The sequence below is a fragment of the Mus caroli genome, chromosome 8 (genome assembly GCF_900094665.2).
Source record: "Mus caroli chromosome 8, CAROLI_EIJ_v1.1, whole genome shotgun sequence".
NCBI classification, from domain to species: Eukaryota; Metazoa; Chordata; class Mammalia; order Rodentia; family Muridae; genus Mus; species Mus caroli.
In genome coordinates, this window is record NC_034577.1 from 14842670 (window position 1) to 14865404 (window position 22735).

The 22735-nt window shown below is 43.5% G+C and overlaps 1 protein-coding gene across 1 annotated transcript in view; it reads left to right on the plus strand.

The window, feature by feature from the left end:
• Mcph1 (microcephalin 1) overlaps positions 1–22735 on the plus strand; it is a 255579-nt gene that overhangs the window by 68395 nt on the left and 164449 nt on the right. The window contains exons 4-10 of the mRNA XM_029480675.1: positions 4592–4728; positions 5502–5589; positions 8550–8664; positions 10179–10301; positions 12596–12685; positions 14483–15616; positions 18957–19033. Of these exons, the coding sequence (XP_029336535.1) occupies positions 4592–4728; positions 5502–5589; positions 8550–8664; positions 10179–10301; positions 12596–12685; positions 14483–15616; positions 18957–19033 (1764 nt within the window). The remainder of the gene's footprint in view (positions 1–4591; positions 4729–5501; positions 5590–8549; positions 8665–10178; positions 10302–12595; positions 12686–14482; positions 15617–18956; positions 19034–22735) is intronic.

Sequence of the window (22735 nt, forward strand, 5' to 3'; positions counted from 1 at the left end):
TTGAGATGCTTGTTCTAAAGTGGGACAAAATGCGTCTTCTCTAACTAATATGAACCAAGGCTTTCCCCAAAACTCTTACCTACAAAAGATGATTGGTAATTTAATGAACTTGGACTGATGGTCTGTGAGTTAAACAACTTTTGTAAACCAGAAGGAAGGTGGTAGTGCTTACACACCAGAACTGGTGCAGGCAGTCCATACTAGCAGACTTTGTGCTTATGGTGACTGGGATATTCTTACCGTGGTAATCGGGATCCCCAGATTCAGTTGTGCTCTGTTCAGATGAGTCCCAACCATCTCCTTTTGCTCTTCAGTAGAACAAGTTGGTATGAGCTACTCTGTTAAACTTGTAACTGTGCTAGAAAAGAGGCACATACGATACACTTAACTCCGCTTCTCTCTCACCGTTCTCGCTGGGCTTTCTTGTTTGTTTTCTTTCTCCTTTTCTCTCCTATCATCTCCCACCTTCTCTCCTCTCACGATCTAACTGTATCTTAGGCTGGCCTTCAGCAGTCTTTGTGCCTCTGCCTCCCCAGTGTTGGGGTCATCAGCGAGAGTCAGTGCATCCAGCTCTCGTGGTAGGACCATTCTGAAGCTGTGGGTTCTGTAGGCTTAAGTGATGGGCCTTTCTTAAAAGCAGCTTTGTAAAAGTGTGGCTTAAATCAAGTGTGGTGGCTCATGTCTGTAACACTAGGATCTGGGAGGCTGAGACAGGAGGATCACAGCGTTTAAGGNCTTCTAACTTGTTCCAAACAACCTGGGGTACGATGCCAGACACTGTCTTTAAATGTCCCCTTTGAGTTTATAGATTGGTGTGTTATCTCATAATCACCAAAGTCAAACGACCGGGGTTTTACATGCCCAGAGTACCACCTGCCCCTTTGCAGCCAGCTCCTTCAGCCCTATCCCTCAGCCTGGAGCAGCCTATGATCTGGACTCTGTAGGCAGAAGTTCNTTTCCCTGANGTAGGATTTCAGGCAGATGGACTCTTCTTGCATGGACTGTTTGGCTTCCTCCANTTGATTGATAGTTTAGAGATTTCTTCATGTTTCACGCAGTAATAGTTTCCTTTTGTTTGTCTAGCCAAGTAGTATCCGTTGCATGTGCATACCACCGTGCATTTGCCAGTGGTGGAAATGTGAGCAGTTTCCCATTTTTGGTTACTATGAATGAAGTTGTTATGGAGATTTGTGTTTGTGCCTTTCTGTGTTTTCATTTCTCGTGGTTTATCACCCAAACAAGGTGGCTACATGGTTTTATGTTCCTCTAGCAGTGTGAATGTTCTTTTGTTCCATGCCTTCACCCACACTTGGGATTTGTCCATCATCTGAATTTAGCAATTAAGAGTGGATACATAGCAGCCTCTCGTAAGTTCTAATTTACATACCATATAATTTTCTCAGTTAAACTATACAATTTACTGCTTTTAAACATACTCAAAAAGAGTTGTACAGCCATCTCCACAATTTTAAAGTATTTTGTACCTTGAGTTGAAGCCTGCGCCCTTTAGCTATCACTCCCACGTCTGAAGCCTCAGCAACTGTTTATCTACTTCCTGCCTTTATAGTTTTCCAGTTCTGGGTATTTTTGTATAAATGCAGATATATAGTGTGGCAATGCCTGAAGCTNCTTCTTAGCAAAATCTGTTATGTTGTCCCTTTTATTTNCTTCCTTTTTCTGATCAAATAGTGCTTGATTGTATGAAAGTATATGTATGAGCACAAGCAAAATGCTTATTGGACTCCCAATTCCAGGTTATAGCATCATGGCAGTCATNTCTCTGCAGCAGGTAGATGAGAGAATTGGTTCTGTTCCATCACGGTCAAGAGCAGGGAACATTGAATGTACATGTGTTAATAGTCCTCAGCTCTGCTCCTCCCTGTTTTATGCAATCCAAGATCTCTTTCTCAGGGAATGGTTTCATNCACACTTAAGATGGGTCTCCCCTTCTCCTGTAATGGAGTCAAGACAATTTGTCAAAGATANTCTTGCCTTAATCTAGACAGTCCTTTACAGGCATGCCTAGGAGCCTGTCTCCTAGGTGTTGAGTTGTTAGTTCATAGTAACTATCACAGGAGAGAAGGTAGTCAGCCCTTTTAGCACCACCCTGCGGCTTGACCCACTGTGGACATTATCTAGTACTTGTTTTAATAATTATTTCTTATTTACATGAGTGACTGCATATATGTGTACTGTGTGCATACAGTGCCCACAGAGGCCAGAACAGTGCATCATCCCCTGAACTATACAGTTACACTATAGATGATTATGAGTCACCCTGTGACTAATCCAGGTCTTTTCCAAGAGCAGCACTGCACTAACAGCCAGCCATCTCTCCACCCACAGGCAACATGTATGCATCTTTTGCTCACAAATGTTCTTTCTTTTTATACCACCATAAAAGCCAGTGGCTTGTGCTTGCAGTTCTGATAGGAAGTAGGTAGTTGGATCTTGTGTCCACCATGGATACAGTTCCTGTCACATAGAGCTTTTTCCCTTCCTCCTGTGCTGCCTGCCATCCCAATGTCCAAAGCTCTTGGCTTCTAGTTATCTCACATGGACATAAGAATTCCACCCTGGTGTTAGGAGAGTGGGTGTTTCTCGGCACCCATGTCCAGACCTGCTCACCTGCTCCTCTCTCTTGTGCTCCCCACTCCTGGCTGGGGAGGACCTGGAGTCCTTGACTTCTGCACCTCTTCTAGGCCTGGACTTCCTTTTTGTTTGTTTGTTTGGTTGGTTACTTTCCATTTCTGCAGGCAGCTCTTATCCACTCCTTGTTTTCATTAGTTTATGTCCCATTTGTTTTCTTTTACTGTTATTTTATTGGGATCTGGGGGACGAAGAGAAAATCGTGCACTTGTTCTGTCATTTAACCCAGATGACAAAACCTGTTTTATTCCCTAAACATTGTGTAGTTAATCCTCTGGCCCTGTTGTGCCTACACTGTTGCTGTCAATCTTCAGTGGTCCTTTGGGTACTCTCTTGCTCCTGAAACCTATTCTTTGGGTGATCTATTTGTGACACTTCTTTCAATACCTCTTTCCATAGATAGAGCCTGCAGGGGCAGGAGGTCAGCTCTTAAGCATAGCAGGATGTCCGCAGGGAGACCAGAACTCTGGGTGATGGTCTCTCCTAACTGGGGTTGTCTGCCTGATCTTCCTCCAAGCACCGGGGGTATGTAGGAAAGTTACTTATTTGGGTTTTATGTTGACTTTGTATCTGTCACTTTGCTAACAATGTTTATCAGGGTGTTTATGATGGAGGCTTTATGGTTCCTTAAACAGATAGTATCTTCTAGAATTAGAACACTGACTTCTTCCAATGCTACTTGTATTCTTTTTATTTACCTCTCTTGTCTTATTGCTCTTCCTAAAAGTCCATTCCTCCTTTGAGGTAGGGTCTCTTCATGGAACTCTGACTGACCTGGCACTTGCTCTGTAGACCAGGTTGACTCTGAGCTCCCTCTACCTCTGCCTCAGTGCTGGGATTAAAGTGTGAAGCACCATGCCTGGATTTATAGTTTGTATTCTTTCACTTGAAATATTTACATGCTCAAGTGGGACTGGTTTGTAGGAAGATGGAAGTGTCATTCCTTCCTAGTAGATTGTGAGTGTTGTGAACTATCTATAGACAGATGGCAGCAGCCACAACTGCCAGAGAGGCTTGCCGCAAACATTGTAATTTTGTAACAAGTCGTTCCTATAACTTCAGTAACTGTTCAGAGATTGTGAAGCTGAGGTAGGCTGTATATGTGGAGATTCTAAGGTGGGCCGTAAGGACAAGGGAGATAGGCTGGTAGATGTGGAGACACTAAGGTGGACCATAAGGGCTGGCAGATGTAGAGACACGAAGGTGGGCCGTAAGGACAGGGATGAGCTAGATCGACTGGGGAAGTAGTGAGTGAGATTAGATAGAAAGGATGGGCCTGTGTCCATCAGGATCAGCAGGATAGATTACAGCTACAGAGGGTCAGTTAAGAGGAGGAGGGTGTGGAGAAGAGAGGAAATGAGGTAGGAATGAGAGGAGAGACTGGGCTATGCACAGAATAATTATTATCGCACACTATCAAAGTCAAAGCAAGACCATGACAACATATTTATGCAGGATGGAGAGATGGCTCAGAGCACTGGCTGTTCTTATAGGGGACCTGGGCTCAATTCCCAGTACCCACAAGGCTCTACTCAAAGCTGTCTCAAGCCCTCTTCTGGTCTCTATGGATACAATGCAAACAAATGGTGCACAAAAAAAACCATGCAGACAAAACACTTGTACCCATAAGATGAAATAAAAATAAATGTAAAAAGGTATTTGTGGAACTTGAAAAACAAAGACAGTGAAAATACTGTTAGAATTATCATATATGTCAGTCAATGTTTCTGCCCTGGAGGGATGGGTTTTGAGTCCCTCCCCTCCCTATGATGTCTCAGGTAGCATCAGACTACTAATGAGAGAGGTGCTGCTTGTTGTTCTAGTTCATACTTTCAAACCGCATTTGTGAGGATGCAGTGTCCTAGAGAATTTAAAACCAAACCAAACCAAACCAAACCAAACAGTTACCTTTGGGACCAAGTTTCCGCCCTTTTGCCAGTAGGTGTCACACCTTCCTTGCGTTTTCCCAGCCCTCTTCTCGGAATGGTGCTGTTGGGAAATGTCCCTGTCATTGTTCCACACATGCGAGATGGTGACACTTCCCACTGGGTTGGCTGAATTTGAGTATCAGCTACTGGTGTAAGCACACCTGTGCAGTTGTTTGCCTTGTTGTCTGGGCATCCCCTTCATGCCTGGGCTCTGGCTGCCTGTTGCTGTGTGCTTCCATGTTCACTTAGTTTTACATCTGGCCAGTGATTACTCACTTCTGAGCTGGGCAGAAATTTCCCATGACCAGGAGGTCAGTCACCTGTGGAGTTTGGAGGGTGCTTCCCTCCTGGAGAAGTACTTCCAGGGTGCCCATGGATAGTCCCACTTCAGGCTTGCTCTGATGTGTGACACATCCGCCACTGTCTCCACAGCCTGTTGATCCTGAACCAAATCAGCCTGGGTGGATATTCTAACCCCTGGTTGTGTCTCAGAAGCCTGCCCCACCTCTCTCGAACTGGATGGTTCCTGCATCTCNGTGTAGGGAATGTAGGGGTGTGGGGAATGCTGATTCTGTCTTGGCAATGTTTGGCATTGAACCCAGTTTGTCACATGTGCTGTATGAACACCCCAACATGCTCTCAGTCACTGGGGAGATCCTTGAAATACATCCACCTTCCTCATTCCCCAAGTGCCTGGAGTACAGGTGTGTACTAATATGCCTGGCTTTCTTCGGCTTTTGCACTGGGCAGAGAAGACCATGTAAAGAAGACTCTGGAAAATCTAACGCATCCTGACTTATATTTTGCATGTACTATAGAAGTATATTAACTTTGAACCTGCTGTCTGATAGATACCCAGTTCTTATGTTGCATGTGTATAGCAAAGACAGTTGCTCACTGGGCTACCTTGTCTTGGTTCTACAGATGCAGGATGGCTGGAGCACTTGTTGATGAGTCTTTGTTCCCTGCAGTGAATACCGATGAACATTTACCAAACTTAAGTAGAAAAAAAGTAAGTATGTGATTTCTTTGAGGACAGGGTGGTTATGAATGTATGAACCCTTGTATTTTTATTCCTAGAAATTATACTTTCACAAATATGTTCTGAGTATATTAAGCATGCCAATTAGTTCATTGCTATTTTTACATAAAATTTCTAGATAACTGTAGAGAATTTTTGCTTTTTAGTTTTTTGTTCTTTTCTTTAGTTTATGAATGCTTNGATGTAATCTATAGGAAATGGAAAAGATTGTAGTTAGCCTTGAGAAATGAAAATGTGCCCCAAGGCTAGGCAGCCTTTAGTTGCTTTGTTGCTTCTTTTCTTTTTTATTACATTTTTATTTTATGTGTTTGTGTGTTTTGCCTACTATATCTCTGTCCTTGCACTACATGCAAGTCTGATACCCATGGAGGCCAGTAGAGGACATTAGATCTCCTGGAGCTAGAGTTGCACATGGTTGTAGGCCGCCAAGTGGGTGCTGAGAATTAAANGCAGGTCCTTCTCAAGAGCAGTCAGTGCTCCCAACTGCAGAGCCATCTCTCCAGCCCCCTGGTGTTTCTTAAGTGTAGTTCACTAGGAAGTATCAAAGCACTTTGNTCTCACACAGGAACTGCTGTTAGATTTAATGACCTAATCAAGATTGAATCCAGTGGGTGAGAACTGTATACTTCTACAGAGTAAAAGAAGTAGCTGCGGGCTCTTCTGTGCTCCTGGAAGAGAGTGCATGATTTATATCCATCATGGCTACTGCNGTGAGCCAGGTGCCGGAACAGTGATGACGCAGCAACCCCAAGGCTTCTCTGGAGCTCCTCATCTGATTCTGGGCAGTTCTTTACTGTGACCTGCTCAAGTGAAAGACTTGGGAAAACACATGCAGAGGACATGGTTTTTCTTTAAGATGCTAAGGAAGCTCAGGCCCAGCAGACATCGCTGATGTTTCTTCCCTCTGACACTTCAGCTTGAGTAGTGACCTGGGTAAGAGCCCACCCAGCTTACTGCATGTTAGCTCATGTACCTGCTGCTCACAGTGTCGCTCTGCTAAGCGAGCTCTTCACTTGGCCAGGCTGCCTTTTCTTCACNGTGTAATAGTGTGGTTTTGATAAGCTAATTTTATGTTGCACTTTGTGAGTGGACCTTTCCTGACTATACTCATAGGTAGTCAGTTTCTATGAAAGGGGTTACGTGTGAAATGTGCATTTACTACTTGTGCTCACAAACCAAAAAAATGGAATTGTTGGCTCACTGTGCAAATAACCTTAAATTTTGTGATCTTATCAATAGTGTGCAAGGGCACCTCTATCTTATCCAGTGCCATTGTGTTATCTTTAATCTTTGTCTAGTCTGATGCACAAATAGTGACTGCCTGCATCTGACACTTAGCACTTCTGAAAGCTTTCCTTATTCCAAATGCAATTGCAAGTAAAACATGACTTGAGAAAAATCATTTTAGGTGCTTGGCGGGGGGGNGGGGGGGGAATCTCTGCTCTCTCCCTCTCCTGCTGCCCTAGGCTGACCATGGCATTCTGCTCAGGAAGGAGTTTAAACACATCATCATATTATCTGTTCCCTTTGTCTGGATCATGCTCCCCTCAGGTCCATTCACCAGACTGCCCTCCCAGCGATCGGTGACTCTGTGCAGATTGTTGCCTTGCTATAGTCCCCTCTAACCCTGTGCTGTGTAGAAGGTGTGCAGATGTCTTCTTGCTGCAGTCCCCTCTAACCCTGTGCTGCAATAGAAGGTGTGCAGATGTCTTCTTGCCACAGTCCTCTCTAACCCTGTGCTGTAGTAGTAGGTCTTTCTGCTTGAGGCTGCTGTCCTGCTTCTGTCACCCTGTGACCTAAGTTTCCGTTCCAAGGCACTTTATGGATTTGGAACCACTGCTGCTTTGAGATTCTGGGAATTTTTTTTTTTAAAAGCAACTGAATCCTGTTCTGACTGTAGTGATAGAAAGAGACCCAGCACTAAGGTTACAATGTGGAATGTCTATTCTCTGCTTCCCACATACCTATGGACTGGGCCTTATGGGATGAGTACTCCAGGCAAACTGCTAATCCTCCTAACAGAACAGTATGGCCAAGCTACACAAACTGTCCCGCTGTCCAAAGGCAGCACTGGTAACATCTCACCCTGCATCAGTGAGCCTGCTGAACTTAAGCCTAAGCTCCCAGCTTGTACCAGTTATCTGTTAAAGTTGTTCCCTGTCACTCTTCGCCCTTGTACAAGCTGTCTATGCTGAGGCCCAGTGTCTGACACAAGAATGTGATAATGACCAAATGCTTACCTGACTAGAGTCAAGAACAAAACTGGGGCATGCGGCTGCACGGGCCAGAAACAGTACAATTTCAAAATTAGCAGCATCAGCAGCTTAGACAAGGCAACAAGACTCCTTTCTTTAGTAACTAGGATAATGGCTGGTGTGAGGCAAGCAGAGAACCAAGGCTACTTCTGAGAACCCTCTTGGCTGCTGAGAATGCTGACATTGTGAAAGAGTTCAGAACATGGTTATATACAGCCTTTTACTTAATCTCTTAAATTCTGTACTGTTAGTAAAATAATGCCTCAGAAATAAATATTACCAATTCACATACAGTGTAATGAACAACTCATTAAGAAGTTCTTTTAATTTTTGATATCATTAAAGTTACCAAAACTGTATGGAAATGGCTTTCCCTCTTGTTTTAAAAACAGTCACAGTTGTAGGGACTGGAGAGATGGCTCGGCAGTCAGGATCATTTCTCTTGCACAAGACCTTGCTGAGTTTCTTCCTGGCACCTACATGGTGCCTCTTCACTGTTCCTAACTCTGCTTTCGGGGAATCTGACACCCTCTTTTGACCTCTTGGCACCAGCCATTCATGTGATGTATATGCATAAATGCAGGTAAACATTTATCCACATATCAACAAGTAAATCTTTTAAACAGTAAAAGAAAACAATACATCCTCACTAATGTTTATAACCTTTTTGCCTAGCACAAATGTATGCAACCCAAAGATTTTATTCTTAAAACACCAGAAAATGACAAAAGACTTCAAAAGAAATTTGAGAAAATGGCTGAAGAGCTACAAAGGCAAAAGGCAGCTCTAGGTAAGCCACATCCCGTGTGCCTGGCAGCTGCATGGAGGTGGGGAGGAAGGAGGCCCCAGCACGCNCCTGCTCACTTGGAGTAGTCACAGGTAGAGCCTCTGGCAAGGGCCATCAGATAGTCTTCATGGCTCGTCGAGTCAGTGGGATCCTGATCTGGGGAGGATTACAGGAGAAAAACAATCTTGTTTCTTTCTTTTGGTTTTTTGTTTGTTTGTTTGTTTGTTTGTTTGTTTTTTAAGATTTATTTATTATTATACATAAGTACACTGTAGTTGTCTTCAGATGCACCAGAAGTTTGGTTTTTAAGATTTATCTATTATTATACATAAGTATACTGTAGCTGTCTTCAGACGCACCAGAAGTGGGCATCAGATCTCATTACAGGTGGTTGTGAGCAACCATGTGGTTGCTGGGATTTGAACTCCGGACCTTCAGAAGAACGGTCAGTGCTCTTATCTGCTGAGCCATCTTGCCAGCTCCAGNAATCTCATTTCTTAATTCTGTCTCTTTAATGAATACCTCATCTGTAATGACAATTTTGACAGTTTGGTTTCTTTGAAAAGGAATCTGTTTTTGTTTTAACCCTGGTTGTAGGATATGGGGCTGCTTCAGGTTATCCACAGCAGCTGACTGTGACTTGCCTTGTGCTCTGGGAGGTGTGTGGTTTTGCCAGCTTCAGGATAGTTTCTGTGATTGTCTGTCTGGAGTTCTGGGGATTTTTGAGAGGGTAGATAAATGCTGCCCTAGAGGAAGGGTGAGCTGGTGGTTGGTTACTGGTTGCTCGCCATTTCTTAAGTAGTCTTCTGCAGAGAAGTTAGATATCCTGGAATGAAAAGATCCAACTTACCGTAACCAAGGAACTCAGTGCCCCTAATTGGCAAGAAGTAGGTTAAAGATAACACTGTCCCATCTCCCTTTTCTTATCTAGTGTTAAGGGTTGAAAGGGTGGAGAAGGGTGGAAGAAGGAAGAGCCCACAAAGTAGCAAATGGCAGCTACACAGATCTTTCTGTTTCATATCTAAAACAGGCAAATCATAGACTTTGTTTGCTTTTAATGATGTAGGAAACACCTTGGGCNCACTTCCTGTGGTTAAGTTCACTTGTGGGTGTGTGTGGAGGATGAGCAGTGTTCAGTAGGACCACGTCCTAAAACCTGGATATAAAACAAATTGTAGGGGCNAACCCACACTCTGGCTTGCTGGCTTCTTGCTAATTGTATGGTGGTGTTCGTGATATCGCCTTACCTGTGTCTCAATGACTACCTCTGTACATGAGGATGCAGACACCTGTCATCATGTAGGGCCTGGGTACAGCTTGGGGACTAATTTATGCCCTGTCCTGAGCTCAGCAAGGGTCAGCTGGCAGCTAGCTGTACTGGCCGTGCCATGGATCATGGCGGGAGTAGGACTGTCTGTGGGAAGAGAGACCAGCACTGGAGGTAACAGAAATGTGGGGCTGGGGGTGGCTCTTCCAGGAGCTGCTGGTAAGGTGTGACGGTGGAAGTTTGTTTTCAGATGACAACGTTCCTGTCCTCTTGTTTGAGTCCCCTCGCTCACTGGTGTACAGTTCCCCGGTGAATGTGATGAAGAGGAGACTGCAGGATATGAAGGAGAAGAGGGAGAACCTTTCCCCTACCTGTAAGTGGTTGCAGTGTAGAATGAAAAGGATGTATGCTGGCCAACTACAGAAGAGAGGTTACTTGATCTCTACCCTAAGTGTTGTTTTTCCTTTCTACAGTGGGTGGGTCAAGGGATCACNCTGCACCCCCAGTCTCCTTACCTAGACATTTTGAGTGCTTCCTGAATTTAGTACTTAATTTCAGTGGAGACCTTTCTAGTGCTTTTTTCCAGAAGAAATGTGCTTTGTAAGGTTGAGTGTTCTTCAGTTCCCTTCTTGCAGCTCCTTCATCGTTTTCAGTATCTCTTTTCTTTTTCAAAAAATGTAAGGAGCTGATAAAATGGCTCAGAAGTTAGAGTGCTTGGTACCTTTGCAGAGGACTGGAGCCAGTTCCCAGCACCACATTGGGTAACTCATAACTGTCTATGACTCCAGCTCCAAGGGAGCCAGTGCCTTCTTCCGGCNTGTGTGGGAACCTGCATACATGTGTAATTTAGACATACATACACACATAAATAATAAAAAACATTTTTTACAGAATAAAATAATAAAAAACTAAGTTAGTCAGGTCTTTTTAAAAGGAGAATATTTTAATTACCTNTGTAGTAATAAGCACATTTTAATAAAATGACGAGCAATGCTGTGAATAAGCAAAGCCTTGCCTCCCCACTGCTTACACTCCTCTGCTGATGTATGTACAGTTGGAATGATACAGGTGTGCCTTCTGTGTACGGCTGAAGTTTATTTCTTACTTAATTTAGATCATTAGAATATTCTTTTTTGTTTGTGGTTATTGTTGAGACAGAATTTCTCTGTATAGCCCTAGCTACTACCCTTCAACTTGCTTTGTAGACAATGTGGTCTCGAACTCAGAGATCCAGCTGCCTCTGCCTCCCAAGTGCTGCAGTTAACTGTATGCACTACCATGCCAGCCACATCATACACATTTTTCTTAAGCCTTTTCCTTCACTTGCTACCATTACAAACTACACTAGACTCATCTGCATCTCAGGCCCATGAGTATCAGCCATGGTAACAAGTAAGACTGAGATGGACTGTAGCTTTTACAGAGATACCATCATGGTTTTGTTGGCAGCTGAAGCAGGTATATAGCTCTGTCTCATGCACATGTCCAAATTGATTCAGCATGTATATGAACTGAGTCAGAGATTTTTAAAGGCCACTGTGGTGAGTGCATGCCTATAATTCAAATCCTAATATTCAAAAGCTGGAGGTAGGAGGAGCAGGAGCTCAAGAACAGCTTGTAAGGTCAGCCTGAATTAATTTGTTAAAATGAGCTTGTCCCTAAAAATAAAAAAAATAAAAAAATTAGAAAGCCCCCAACACCCCCCTCCATATTGCTTCCAAAGTAACTGTATAAAGGCTAAGGCTATGTAGTTCAGTTCTTGCCTAGTGTGCACAAAGCCCTGGGTTCAGTTCCCAGCAGCAGAACAACTGAACAACCTCAGGATCTGAGGACTTCTGACTGCCCATACCTTCTTTGTATATATGCCCTTGCTTTATAATCACTTTATTAAGTTTTCTCAGGGAAACATCCTCTGATTCTCCTTTTTAAAAAAANGACTTTTAGAGGATGCTTAAGTACTGTACTTCCAGAGGACCCAAGAACAGTTCCCAGAAGAATGTTGGGTGGCTCAAAACATCTTGTGACTACAACTAGAAGGGATCCCAGTACCTCTTCTACACTCATGTCCCATACCCATACACAGAAACACATATATACACATAATTTAAAATAAATTTAAAAAATCTTTGGATATGTTTGTTTTGTCTCTTGTATGGACAGCTTTTGAAGATAGTGCCTAGAGTCTCATTTATTGAATCATTGATGTTCTAGATATTTTCTTTAAAACTGGTTTCTTAACTGAAACACTGTTGACTTTTGGGGANAATTTGTTACTGTGTAGTCTTTCTAAACCAGTTGCCCCTGTCTGTGTCAGCACTGGACTTCTTCTTTCTTGGAAGTAAATATTAGGAACTTCAGTTCTCAAACCGAAAACATTCACTTAATTTGGTTTAAGCTTCATACAAGTTGGATTTTGAAAGTCCCATCTCATGTGATTGTGTGATCATGTTTGTGGGACAGTGATTGATAGGGATTCATTTTGTCAGTCTTAAATCTACAATATACCTGATACAGTTTTTATTCTCGAATTATATTAAGCTTAGACTAAAGGTAAGAGGAATTTCTTGTGTATATGGGATCAGGAGCAGAATGGGTAGATATCCTCTTGTCCCTGTCCAGTAGGCAATTCTGCCATCCAGTTATTGAAACTTGTCATTGTATTATCAGCCTCCCAGATGTTGGAGCAGTCTCAGCAGAATCCATGTGTCAGTCTGTTTGAAACATCCTTGAACATTTCTCACCAACCTTTGAGTTCAGGTAAAACTGTAATATGTATTTTGTTTTTGTAACAGACTTATGATTTGAAAAGTGTGTGTGTGTCCCCTCTCACACTGTACTTTTTGAGATAGACTTTTTATGTGGAGCTTTGACTAGCATGGCACTTCAATAGATACCCAGCTAGCCTTCAACTAGAACCATGTTCTTGTCTCCTCGAGTACTGAGATTACAAAAATGCCCCACCATTGGCATTATTATGGACCTCCTGCTTGAACTCTCTTAGTTAGTTCCTACCTGGGGGTTTGTTTGATTGTTTGCTTTGTTGTGGACATCCTTGTGACTATATATGATTTAAATGCAGTGTAAATGTATATCTGAGAACAGTTAGCACTAAAGAGGAATTATTTCNTGTTTAATTAACCCATGAAGCATATTATTGAAAAGAGTCTGTGTTAACTAGTATAGGAGCCCTTGACCTTTTTTCAAGGTTATATAGCTGTCAGGTGTTGAGTTCTTTACACTTTCCTCACATAAGTCCGTGGGAGGGCCTAAGGGAAGTCTGAGGAACCCCTAAACAACTGTGTTCAAAAGGGCTTCAAATGCCACACAAGGAGATTGAGCTNGGNGTTCTTCCTGTCCGTGGGGTGTATTCTGGCAGTCTGTCCTGCATGTTCTGAGNTTGTTTACCCATTCATCTTTTCTTTGCTCAGATTTATATCCCATAGATTAGAAGCAAATGGCAATAACAATGCTGGCTTACCTTTCCCTATACTGTTCTGTGTCTCACTGTACCACACACACGCCCCAAGTCTCCATGAGGTAGGCTGCATCCCACTCCCATTTCACAGAAATGCAAGATCCTGAGGTTGTGAGTGATATACCCAGGCTTCTGACATAAGTAGGCTAAGAATTTATGCTCTTAATGATGTGCCACACTGAATTGTGGCTTATTGAAGAGTGGTTAATGCATTCAGTTCCTAAGAGTAAATCTCAGTATCACTCCAACTGCTGTCTTGGAAGCACTTCAGCAGAGGCCCAGTATCAGCTGACCTTTGCTTTTGCCCCTCCCTTCCCAGAGCACAGCTTCAAAGACAGGGTATCTCTGTTGCCACCGCTGTGCTCTGAAAGCCGAGCTCCTTGTGTTTAAGACACAGTTAGAATCCCAGCACTGCCTCCAGATGGTGTCTTTTCTCTAAAAAAGGAAGCCCTCAGCTGGGCAGCACTGTGCCAGTAGAGAACTGGGTCTGAGTAATGACCACAGGTTCAGAAAAGTGAGCAGAAAGCGCTGACTGCNCTCTAGTACTTCAGTATAGTGAGAGGACAGAAACATGCTGAGTCCTCGGAGGGGCTAGCACTGTGACCTGACAGGATCAGGAGAGTCACAGGTGACACTGACACTCAGCTGATTTTGCAGGATGAGTTGTGTTTACCCAACTTTCTGTATGTGTCAGAAAGCTGGGGTCAGAGTGGNGAACCTGCAGACTCGAGGTGGTGGACATTGTATCATTACTTCTGAGAGAAGTGCAGACTTCATGAGAGGTTGGAATATTGAGAGCCCCACATGCTTCATTTGAAATATAAATAAAACATGAGGACTTGATGGAAGAACAGGGGACAGATATGAGGAGCCGAGTTCTTTTTATGAGGAGAAATGGTTTATAGAAGCCCAAAGCTTAGCCAAGCATGGTGGCACATACCTTTAAACCAAGCCAGCATTCAGGAGGCAGGGACAGACTATCTCTTGAGTTCCAAGCCAGCTAGAGTTACACAGTGACCAGTGACACCCTGTCTGGTCACTTGCACATTTTAAAGGTGATTCTTTGTTGATCTCTCCAGATGAATCCTTTGCCAGTGGTTCCCACTCATCTTTNGGTGATTCCTGTGGAGATCAAGAAAGGAAACTGGGAAGATCTGCTAATGAGATGACCAGGCTGACATGCCCTTCCTCACCTGTGTTGAGGGCAAGCAGTTTTTATGGTTCAGCATCACCCAACCATCTCAGGCAGCCACGTCCTCAGAAAGCTCCAGANAGTCCTTCAAAGGAGAGCATCAACTGTCAGAAGGATGCTACAGGTGCGGTAGATGATTCCGAGAGAAAGCAAGCTGCAGGTGTATCTCAGGGGATGCCTGATGAGAAGCTCTGTCTGTCTCCTACGATGTCCATCATAGAAGAACACCAAGTACAGTTGAGACCCAAGAATTCTTCTGCAAAGAGAAAAAGGGCAGCGGACTTGGGTTCACCTCCAAAAGGAAAACTGAAGAAGAAGTACAAGAGAAAGTCTGCTCTGGCAATACAGTTATTCAAGTCCGACCATAGCCCGCCGTCCACAATNGGACTCATTCCGGGAAATCCTGACGTTGAGGCTTCTTCATATGAGGACTATTTTTCCCCTGATAATCTCAAGGAGAGGAATTCGGAGAGACTTCNTCCTGAGGCTCAACAACTAGCAAGCCCTTCTCTGTTCCACTGCAGAGGTCTCTCAAAGTGGGAGCGAAGAAACATGCTGGAAATGTGTGATTTTACCTGCCTTGGTGAAAAGCACAGATCCATCAGCAGCATTAGTGACTTAATTTCAAAAAGTGCCTCTAGTCTTGAGAAACCTGTCAAGGAGGAAGTGAATACAGCTTCTACCTCCTTGCTTTTGGTGGAGACCTCTGCTATCAACAGCCCAGGGCATTGCAGGCAGCCTGGCCCTCAGCTGAGGGATGACACAGGCCCAGAGGGAAGCAGCCACCCTGACACCCTGTCTAGTTCTGCCCACCACATCACACCCTTGGAAGGAAATAGTACAGAAACCAGAGACCCAGGTGATGGAAAAGGCTCCCCCAAAGAAGGTAGCACTCCTCCTGCATCAGCCTCTCCCGAAGATGAAGTGCACATCTGTAATCTCAGTTTGGGAGAGGATTGTAATGTAGAAAAGTCTGTAGAAGAAAAGGAGAACATAGCCACAGGATATAGTGAAAGTATGTGAGCCTCATTTCCCAAGTATTGTTTGTTCTGCCCGTGTGTAATACTGTGCTCATATTTTAAATCTGTCTTTAATCTTTATAATTTAAGTCNTTCCCCCTCTCCTTTTATTTTAAGGAACATGCATTTGATATTTCCAATGATGCTCTTGAGGGATAGGTGGGAGGCCCTGAGCTTTGTGGTCAAATGTGTCACCATGAAAATACCTCCCCAGGCTTTGTCCTTGTGGATTAAGAGAAACAGTAGTGCTTACTTTAAATGGTTGACCTCTCCCTTTCCCATATGCCTCTTTCACTCAGCATGCCTGTACCAGACACATAACTGATAGAGGAATTTCTTTTCTTTTTTTTTTTCTTTTTTAATTTGAGTTTATTTAGTAAGGGTTTTAATGTGAGGAATGCAGTAAAGAAACCGCCAAAAGACTGCTCCATAACTAGGAAGGTTTTTCTTATAAATAAGAAAGTATCCAGAAGCATCTGGAATAGTCCAACACAGAGAGAAAGAGAACCAGACTGGCTATGGCCATGGCGATCTGCCAGAGAAGAGACTTGAGCAAGAGGTGAAGAGTGCAATGCAAGAGCTGTAGGGAGCAAGAGATGCAGGGGGGCGGGGGCGGGGGGGGGAGAGAAAGAGAGAAGCTGAGGCTAGCAGGAGTACCCAGGGCCAAGGGCTCTGAAGAGAGCTGGGATCAAAGGGCCAGGCAGGATGGAGGCTAGGGTGGAGGAGGCTTGTATACTAAATGCTATCAGTGAGGGAGCCTGGCCGCAGCATGGGCTTTAATACAGCCACAGATACATGTTAGTGTAGCCATATGTCCTTTCTGCTGCACATAAGAAAAGTGACTCCTTTTGGCTTGGGAACTGTTTTCACAAGTTCCTGAGGAATGCTGGCTTTTATCTATCCAGATTGAGTTGGCCATAGACTCAATTTTGGGCCAAGTCAGAAGGCTTGCCCTGGTTGATGTAGGGAATGGGGGTGCCCGTTTGACCTGGCATGTTTCTACTGTAGAACTCTAGAGAGCATCAGCCATGATTTTGCTAACAGAAACTATGAAAAAGTTTTGAAATTTGTCATCACTGTTTACTTTGGGCACTGAAACTTTGGGCAATGTTAAATAAGAGCAAACATTATTAAGACATTTTGCTCAATTAAAAATTTAGTTTTGGATCTCTCTCCAGCCCTCAAGTAAGTCTGGTGTGCCTTTGATTTCTGCTTATTTTTTATCAAGACTATCATTCAAATAGGTTTGTTTATTCCAATCTGTAATTTGATTATAATTATTAAATGATTATATATTATTAATTATTTGATTTATTTGTTGATCAACAAATAATAAGCTATATGATTATAGGGATTTAGGCAAGGATGGCAAAGTTGAACTCTTAGCCTTTGACCATTATTTAAGTTTGGCTAATATTAAATATGATCAAACTGACTCTTGATCAGTTCTACACTTGAGGTGGTTTCAGCCACTGTGGCTAGGACAGCTGTGTTGGGCTGAAATAATCACAGTTCTAGCTCTTTGAGGATAAACTCACTTAAATTGGCTCAGTACATCAATTAAATGATTTTTGGATTTTAAGCTGATAAACAGCTTGGATTTTGAATAATTTATATTATATTCATAATAGTATTGTTATGTCTAGATTATTATGTGTTTTAAAAAATGTATAAAATTACATAGACTATAGTAAATATGAAAAAGTATGTTTTGACAGTTCAGAATATCCTGTCTTGTGTTCTGAGTTTTTATCTTTTTTACAAAGCACTTGAATATTATATGATATGTAAATATAATTTAAGTGGGGCATAAGTGGTTTCAAACAGCCCGGCACACCCTAAACCCTAGCACTGCAGGTGTGCAGTCATTAGAAAATTGTGTGTTTCTTCATCCAGGGTTCAACCTTCCTGTCTTCAGTCCAGACCATTAGGCTTCAGAAACTGCATGAAGGGCATGGGCATTGGGTGGCACTCCAGTACTCAGAGGACACTGGGAAATGTGCTGATTGTGAAGTGGGCCGGCTTGCTGGTACACAGGCAGGGGTGGGTGTGACTCAGTTTGAATCTGATGGAAATATTCTGTAAATTTATCACGTCACTACCACAAGACAACANGGGNTCCTAAGACATGAAAACCCCTCTCTAGCCTAAATCTAAGCACTTTTTTATACTTAGTAACAGTAAGAAGACTCATGAATATTTTATATTGTCTACTATCAGCCCAGCCTGGATTTGGGACAATCAACTCTTTGGGGATCCATCCTAGATACAACCATAAATCCTTGGGCTGAAACGGAAATTCCATACTTGCCCCAAATAGAGCCAGGAAGGCTGCTCTGAGCATCAGCTACACAGACCCTCTATCCTTCTTGTTGAAATGAAAGGCTATTCAGTGCCATTTGCACCCCACTTAAGCTTGCTGACTCTAAGATAGTGTGCAACGAGGCTTCTAAAGAAAACGACCAAGAAGTCAGTAGCTGATATTGAAACAGTGGGGTATAATCATTAACTTCACATTTTTATTCAATAATTTTATGAACAATTTAACAAGAAGTTTCCTTTGTTAGAAAGAATAAACTTTTCCACCTCAATTTCTCACTTTCTGCCTGTGTTAATTTTCGAATTCCTATGAAAGGATAGTGGTAGACATGCTGCGCCTCACATCTGTTTCTACTTCGTAAAAAGAGAGCTGAAGGAATCAGTATACACCCCTGCCCCCAACAGGTTCTGAGGTCCTTGAAGAAACCAGATAGAACCTGGTGTCAGCTAGTGGGTGTATTTCAGGGAGCACAGATGTGACAGATCCGTGGACTGGGTTGAGATTTTTATTGTAGANGTGAGAGAGAACAACCAAAAGCATCTGGGAGAGTCCAGAGCAGAGAGAGAGGNATAGACTGGACGTGGCCAGGGCTGGGGAAGAAGGAGAGGAGAAGTGAGAGATAATAGAGTGAGAGACTAGGAAGAGAGTGTAAAAAGAGAGTCAGAGGGNGTAGTGAGACTAGCTGAGGAGGAGGAGTAAAACTCGGTTATAAAGAGGACAAATGTTATCTGGAAAGGGTGAAGGTCTGTGGTGTTAGTGTAGACTTCAAAATGTCTAACAGGTGACACTGAGGGAGCCTGGTGCCAGCATGGCTTTTATGCAGCTGCAGGTACATGTCAGTGGAGCCATGACAGAAGGGAACAGATTCCTTTTGGCAGGTGAAACCCGTGTCAGAAGTTCCTGAGGAATTCTGGCCTTTATCCACCCCTCAGAAATCCTCTTGTAGTTAAGGCAGCGCTCATTTCTGACTATACAGACTACCTTTTGGAGTTTGAGGAGTTGAAGCTTCCTTTGGTTAACAGTGATGCTGGAGAGTATAGGTGGCTCCACCAAGTACCCAGAAGGCTCCTCTGAGGAGGTTTTATGGACTTTAGGCCAGGTGAGAGGGTGTGCTTGTGTCTACTGGAGGTAAGTACAAATGGCCGGACGTCTTGCAGGAAGTGCAGCATCAAGCCAGTGAGCCTGCGAGGTGAGGACAGTGACCACAAGTGAGGCAGTAATCAGATCCTTGAGACCTTCCCTCCCCATCGAGACAGGGTGTTCCAGTTTGTTTTATACTGTGATGAAAAGTTGCTGGGGATTCTGAGCTGGAGCAACCAAATCTGATTTGTTTTCACTGTAACCCTGGATACTCTGAAGAACAAACTGTGGCTTAGAGTGTTTGCTAGAAGCAATTACTGTCAACACTATTCCCTTCCAGATAACTATGGTGCATATAAACATGCAAATGAAATATATTTAAAGGGATTCTCTCATATGCATAGAACCGTATAATCCTGTTGCTTTAAATGGGTCTTTTAAAAACTCATAACAATATGTCATATGNCCTGTTCATAGAAGATACTTGTTTCTTTTAGTATATTCTGTGTTGAAGATCAGTGGTATTTTCTGTAGTGGGTCAAAAGGATACAAATAGAGAGAAATATAGATAATTATAAAATACAGATAATTAGAGAAAAGACATTCTTGCAAAACTTTGATTGATGAAAACACTAAATTGAGTATAGTCTTGGAATGCGTGTCTGCTCTTGAGCAGATTTCTTGGGTGGGGAGAGAATGAGTGACCCTGTAATTTAACTGGAACTCCCGACAGGTGAGTTTCCCATCACCTAACCTGATTGCAAATAATTCTTTAAGGTTATTGTGGAAGGTGTTATGCATCTCACTCTTGAGGGNGCCTTTTCACAAACACTGGTCTTGTCCAAGTCTGATGCCAAGGGAATGATTTTCAAACCTGTTGGGTCTTAAAGGTGGCATTTATGTAATTATAGGTTCCCTTGCCACAAGTGTCTCCCAGCAGGTCCTGATCTTCTGCATGCCTGACTTGGTGGTGAGAAGATAGGTGGGAGCTCTTGGATCATGCAGGGAGAGAGATCTTGCAGTTAGGCTATAGCTTTGTTCTTTTATTAGGTCTGGGAAATGTTGTAGGAACTGTATGAAGTCTGAATTCAAAAAGAAATGTCTGCACCCAAGTTGCGTGGAGATGGATGGAGGTCTTGCTTTCTGTTTTAACGTATTTATTTTGGAAGCAAGATCTTACTGTGTAGCACACTTGGCCTCCAGTTAATAATCTTCCCGTCTCAGCCTCTGNGCTGCTGTGACTGTGGGTATGTGGCAACACACCAAGCTTCATTTATCTTTCGACGGTGCAAGACAGGAAGTTATGAGAAGCAGCTTGGTGAACATTGAGATGCCACTCTTCTGCCTCTGCTCCTAACATGCAGTCCATCTGAACCGCCCAGTAGATAAAGTTTGCCAGCCGTCCCGAGCACCGTGGTGTCTGATGGCAGTTCCTACTCGCCTGTCACTAGTGATGCTAACGCAGGAGCTCCGTATGTCTCATCTGAATACCAGCAGAGTTAGTACTTTCCGTACTATACCCCACATCTGGCCAGATCAGATTCAATGCAGATCTGATCCTGTGCAGCGAGTGGTGGAATTTCACGTCAGCATTTTATACATGTGTGTTCAGTTACCTGCNCAGTTTGGCCACGTCCNCTATTGGATTCTTTTACAGTTACCAGCTGTTAGGAGTTGAATGATGGGCCACTGTCCTTCCAGCAGATCTGGCTACCAGATCTTACAAAAGACAAATTGCAGATGCATAAACATTTGTTGTTGAGCAAAATGGAGAAAGCCTTCCAAGTAGACAGATCTGCTGAAGACCTAGCCTGTGTCCCTTAACTTAGTGTCCTGTTTGGGGCAAGCCTCTATAAAAGTTAATGTGTGCCTCAGACTACCTAATATGTCTGTCTTTCGTCATAGGTCATTTAGGATTCAAGATCTGGGCATNGTCCTCAGGGATACAAGCTTCAACTAATACCAGATGTTCATGCCCTGCTCATGCATGGTTGTGGAGTGTTTTATAATAATATTCCTGCCAACCCATTCTTGACTCCAAGAAGTTATCCAATGGGAAGCTTTCTGACAGCTTGATGATATCAGTCATAGCTCATTTGCTTCATGCATACTGGCAGTTAACAAGGCATTTCAAAACGGGCTTGTGCACTCGTTTCCCAGGGGTAGCAGCTGGTAGCATAGTAGTGGATGACACCTGTGTTTTGATGGGGCCGAACATGTATCTTCTAGGAGTCTATACTGAAGTATTCTAACCAAGAAACCGTCATTTCTGCCAAGNGTTTAATCCTAGTGTGTTAGTCTGTGATGGGAGTGACTGGAACTAGCTGGGCTGATCTTGGGAGGCTGGAGGGGTCACTGCCTGTAGCAGCTCTGGGCTTATCAGTACAATGAGGCTGTGACAGACAGGCCTTTCACGGGACCAGGGGCTCCTATGATACAGGGAGTTAGTTACTGAGCCAGTAGGAGGATATGCTGATAATGGTTGTATGGGAAGATCACAAGCTCAGGATCTTGTGGAATGTCTGTCTGTCTCTGCTCACGCTTGTAACTTTTTGAGTTTTCTATCATTGTAAAAACGTTGGAGCTGGGGTTTTTCACCTATGTGTTTTTGTTGAGACATCGTCTTGCTCTGCATCCTACCCTGACCTTGGAGCAGCTTTCCTACCTCAGCCTCTAAGGTGATGGAATGCTACTCCTGTCCCACAGTACCCTTCTGCTAGATCCTTTTTCTTTTTCTTTTTTTTCTTCAGTTGCATTTGATTATTTTGTGGAAAGTAGGGCAACACAGCATGTATGCAGTGAGGCTAGAGAAAATGAGAGGCATCTAGGATTTACAGCGTGGATAGAACACTGTCTACCCCAACCAACCCCAACCCCAGGCCCCAACCCAGACCCTAGATGAGAGTGTTTGGAAATTGGGCCTTCGAAAGGAGGTTACATTCAGATGAGATCTCAAGGCTGGGGACCTTATGATGTAACTGGTGTTTCATAAAGANCATAAGAAACACCAGGAATTCTTCCAGTCTCCTTGCCTGTGTGAACAGCCTGGGGGTTGGGGAGAAGGCTCACCAGAAGCCAATTATCAGTGTCCAGTTAGGATCAACATCTTCGAAGTCTCTGGAACAAGAGATAAGTCCTCCTTATCAAGAGACCCAGTTAGGTGTTTTAAGACATTCATCAGACTGTCGTATGGAGGAGCAGCAGTTCACTGGAGCCCAACTGTGGGCAGGTGGCCAGGCTTCACCTAAGACACTCCAAATAAATACCTGTTAGTTGGTTGCATCTATCCATCCATAGACTTAGCAATGTAGGGATAGATGGTGTTATGGGACCTCATGGTGTCCGGGGTGGTGGGGCTGTTTGTACACTTGCAGCACAGATGTGACACTGTGAAAGACAGGAGAGCCAGGGGAGGGTGCTGGGAGATGGGACCTGACTGGCCTTAGAGCAGCCTTGCATGGTAGAGCATGTGAGATGTGTTGAGAGCTATGTGCTTGCTTTATTCTGTGACTCGGGGTCTTATGTCCCCTTATGAATATTCTATCCCTAAATCGCTTCTAACCTCAGATCTGAAAGATGATTAAAAATGAGGCCTGTTAGAAGCAGAGAGGTTTTGTTTGTTTGTTTTTAAGATTGTTAGAAGCATTAGGAAGTAATACAGAAAGTTGGTGTCACTTGCCAGGTGACAAAAACATTTGCTACCTCTTAGAGTAGACTCTCA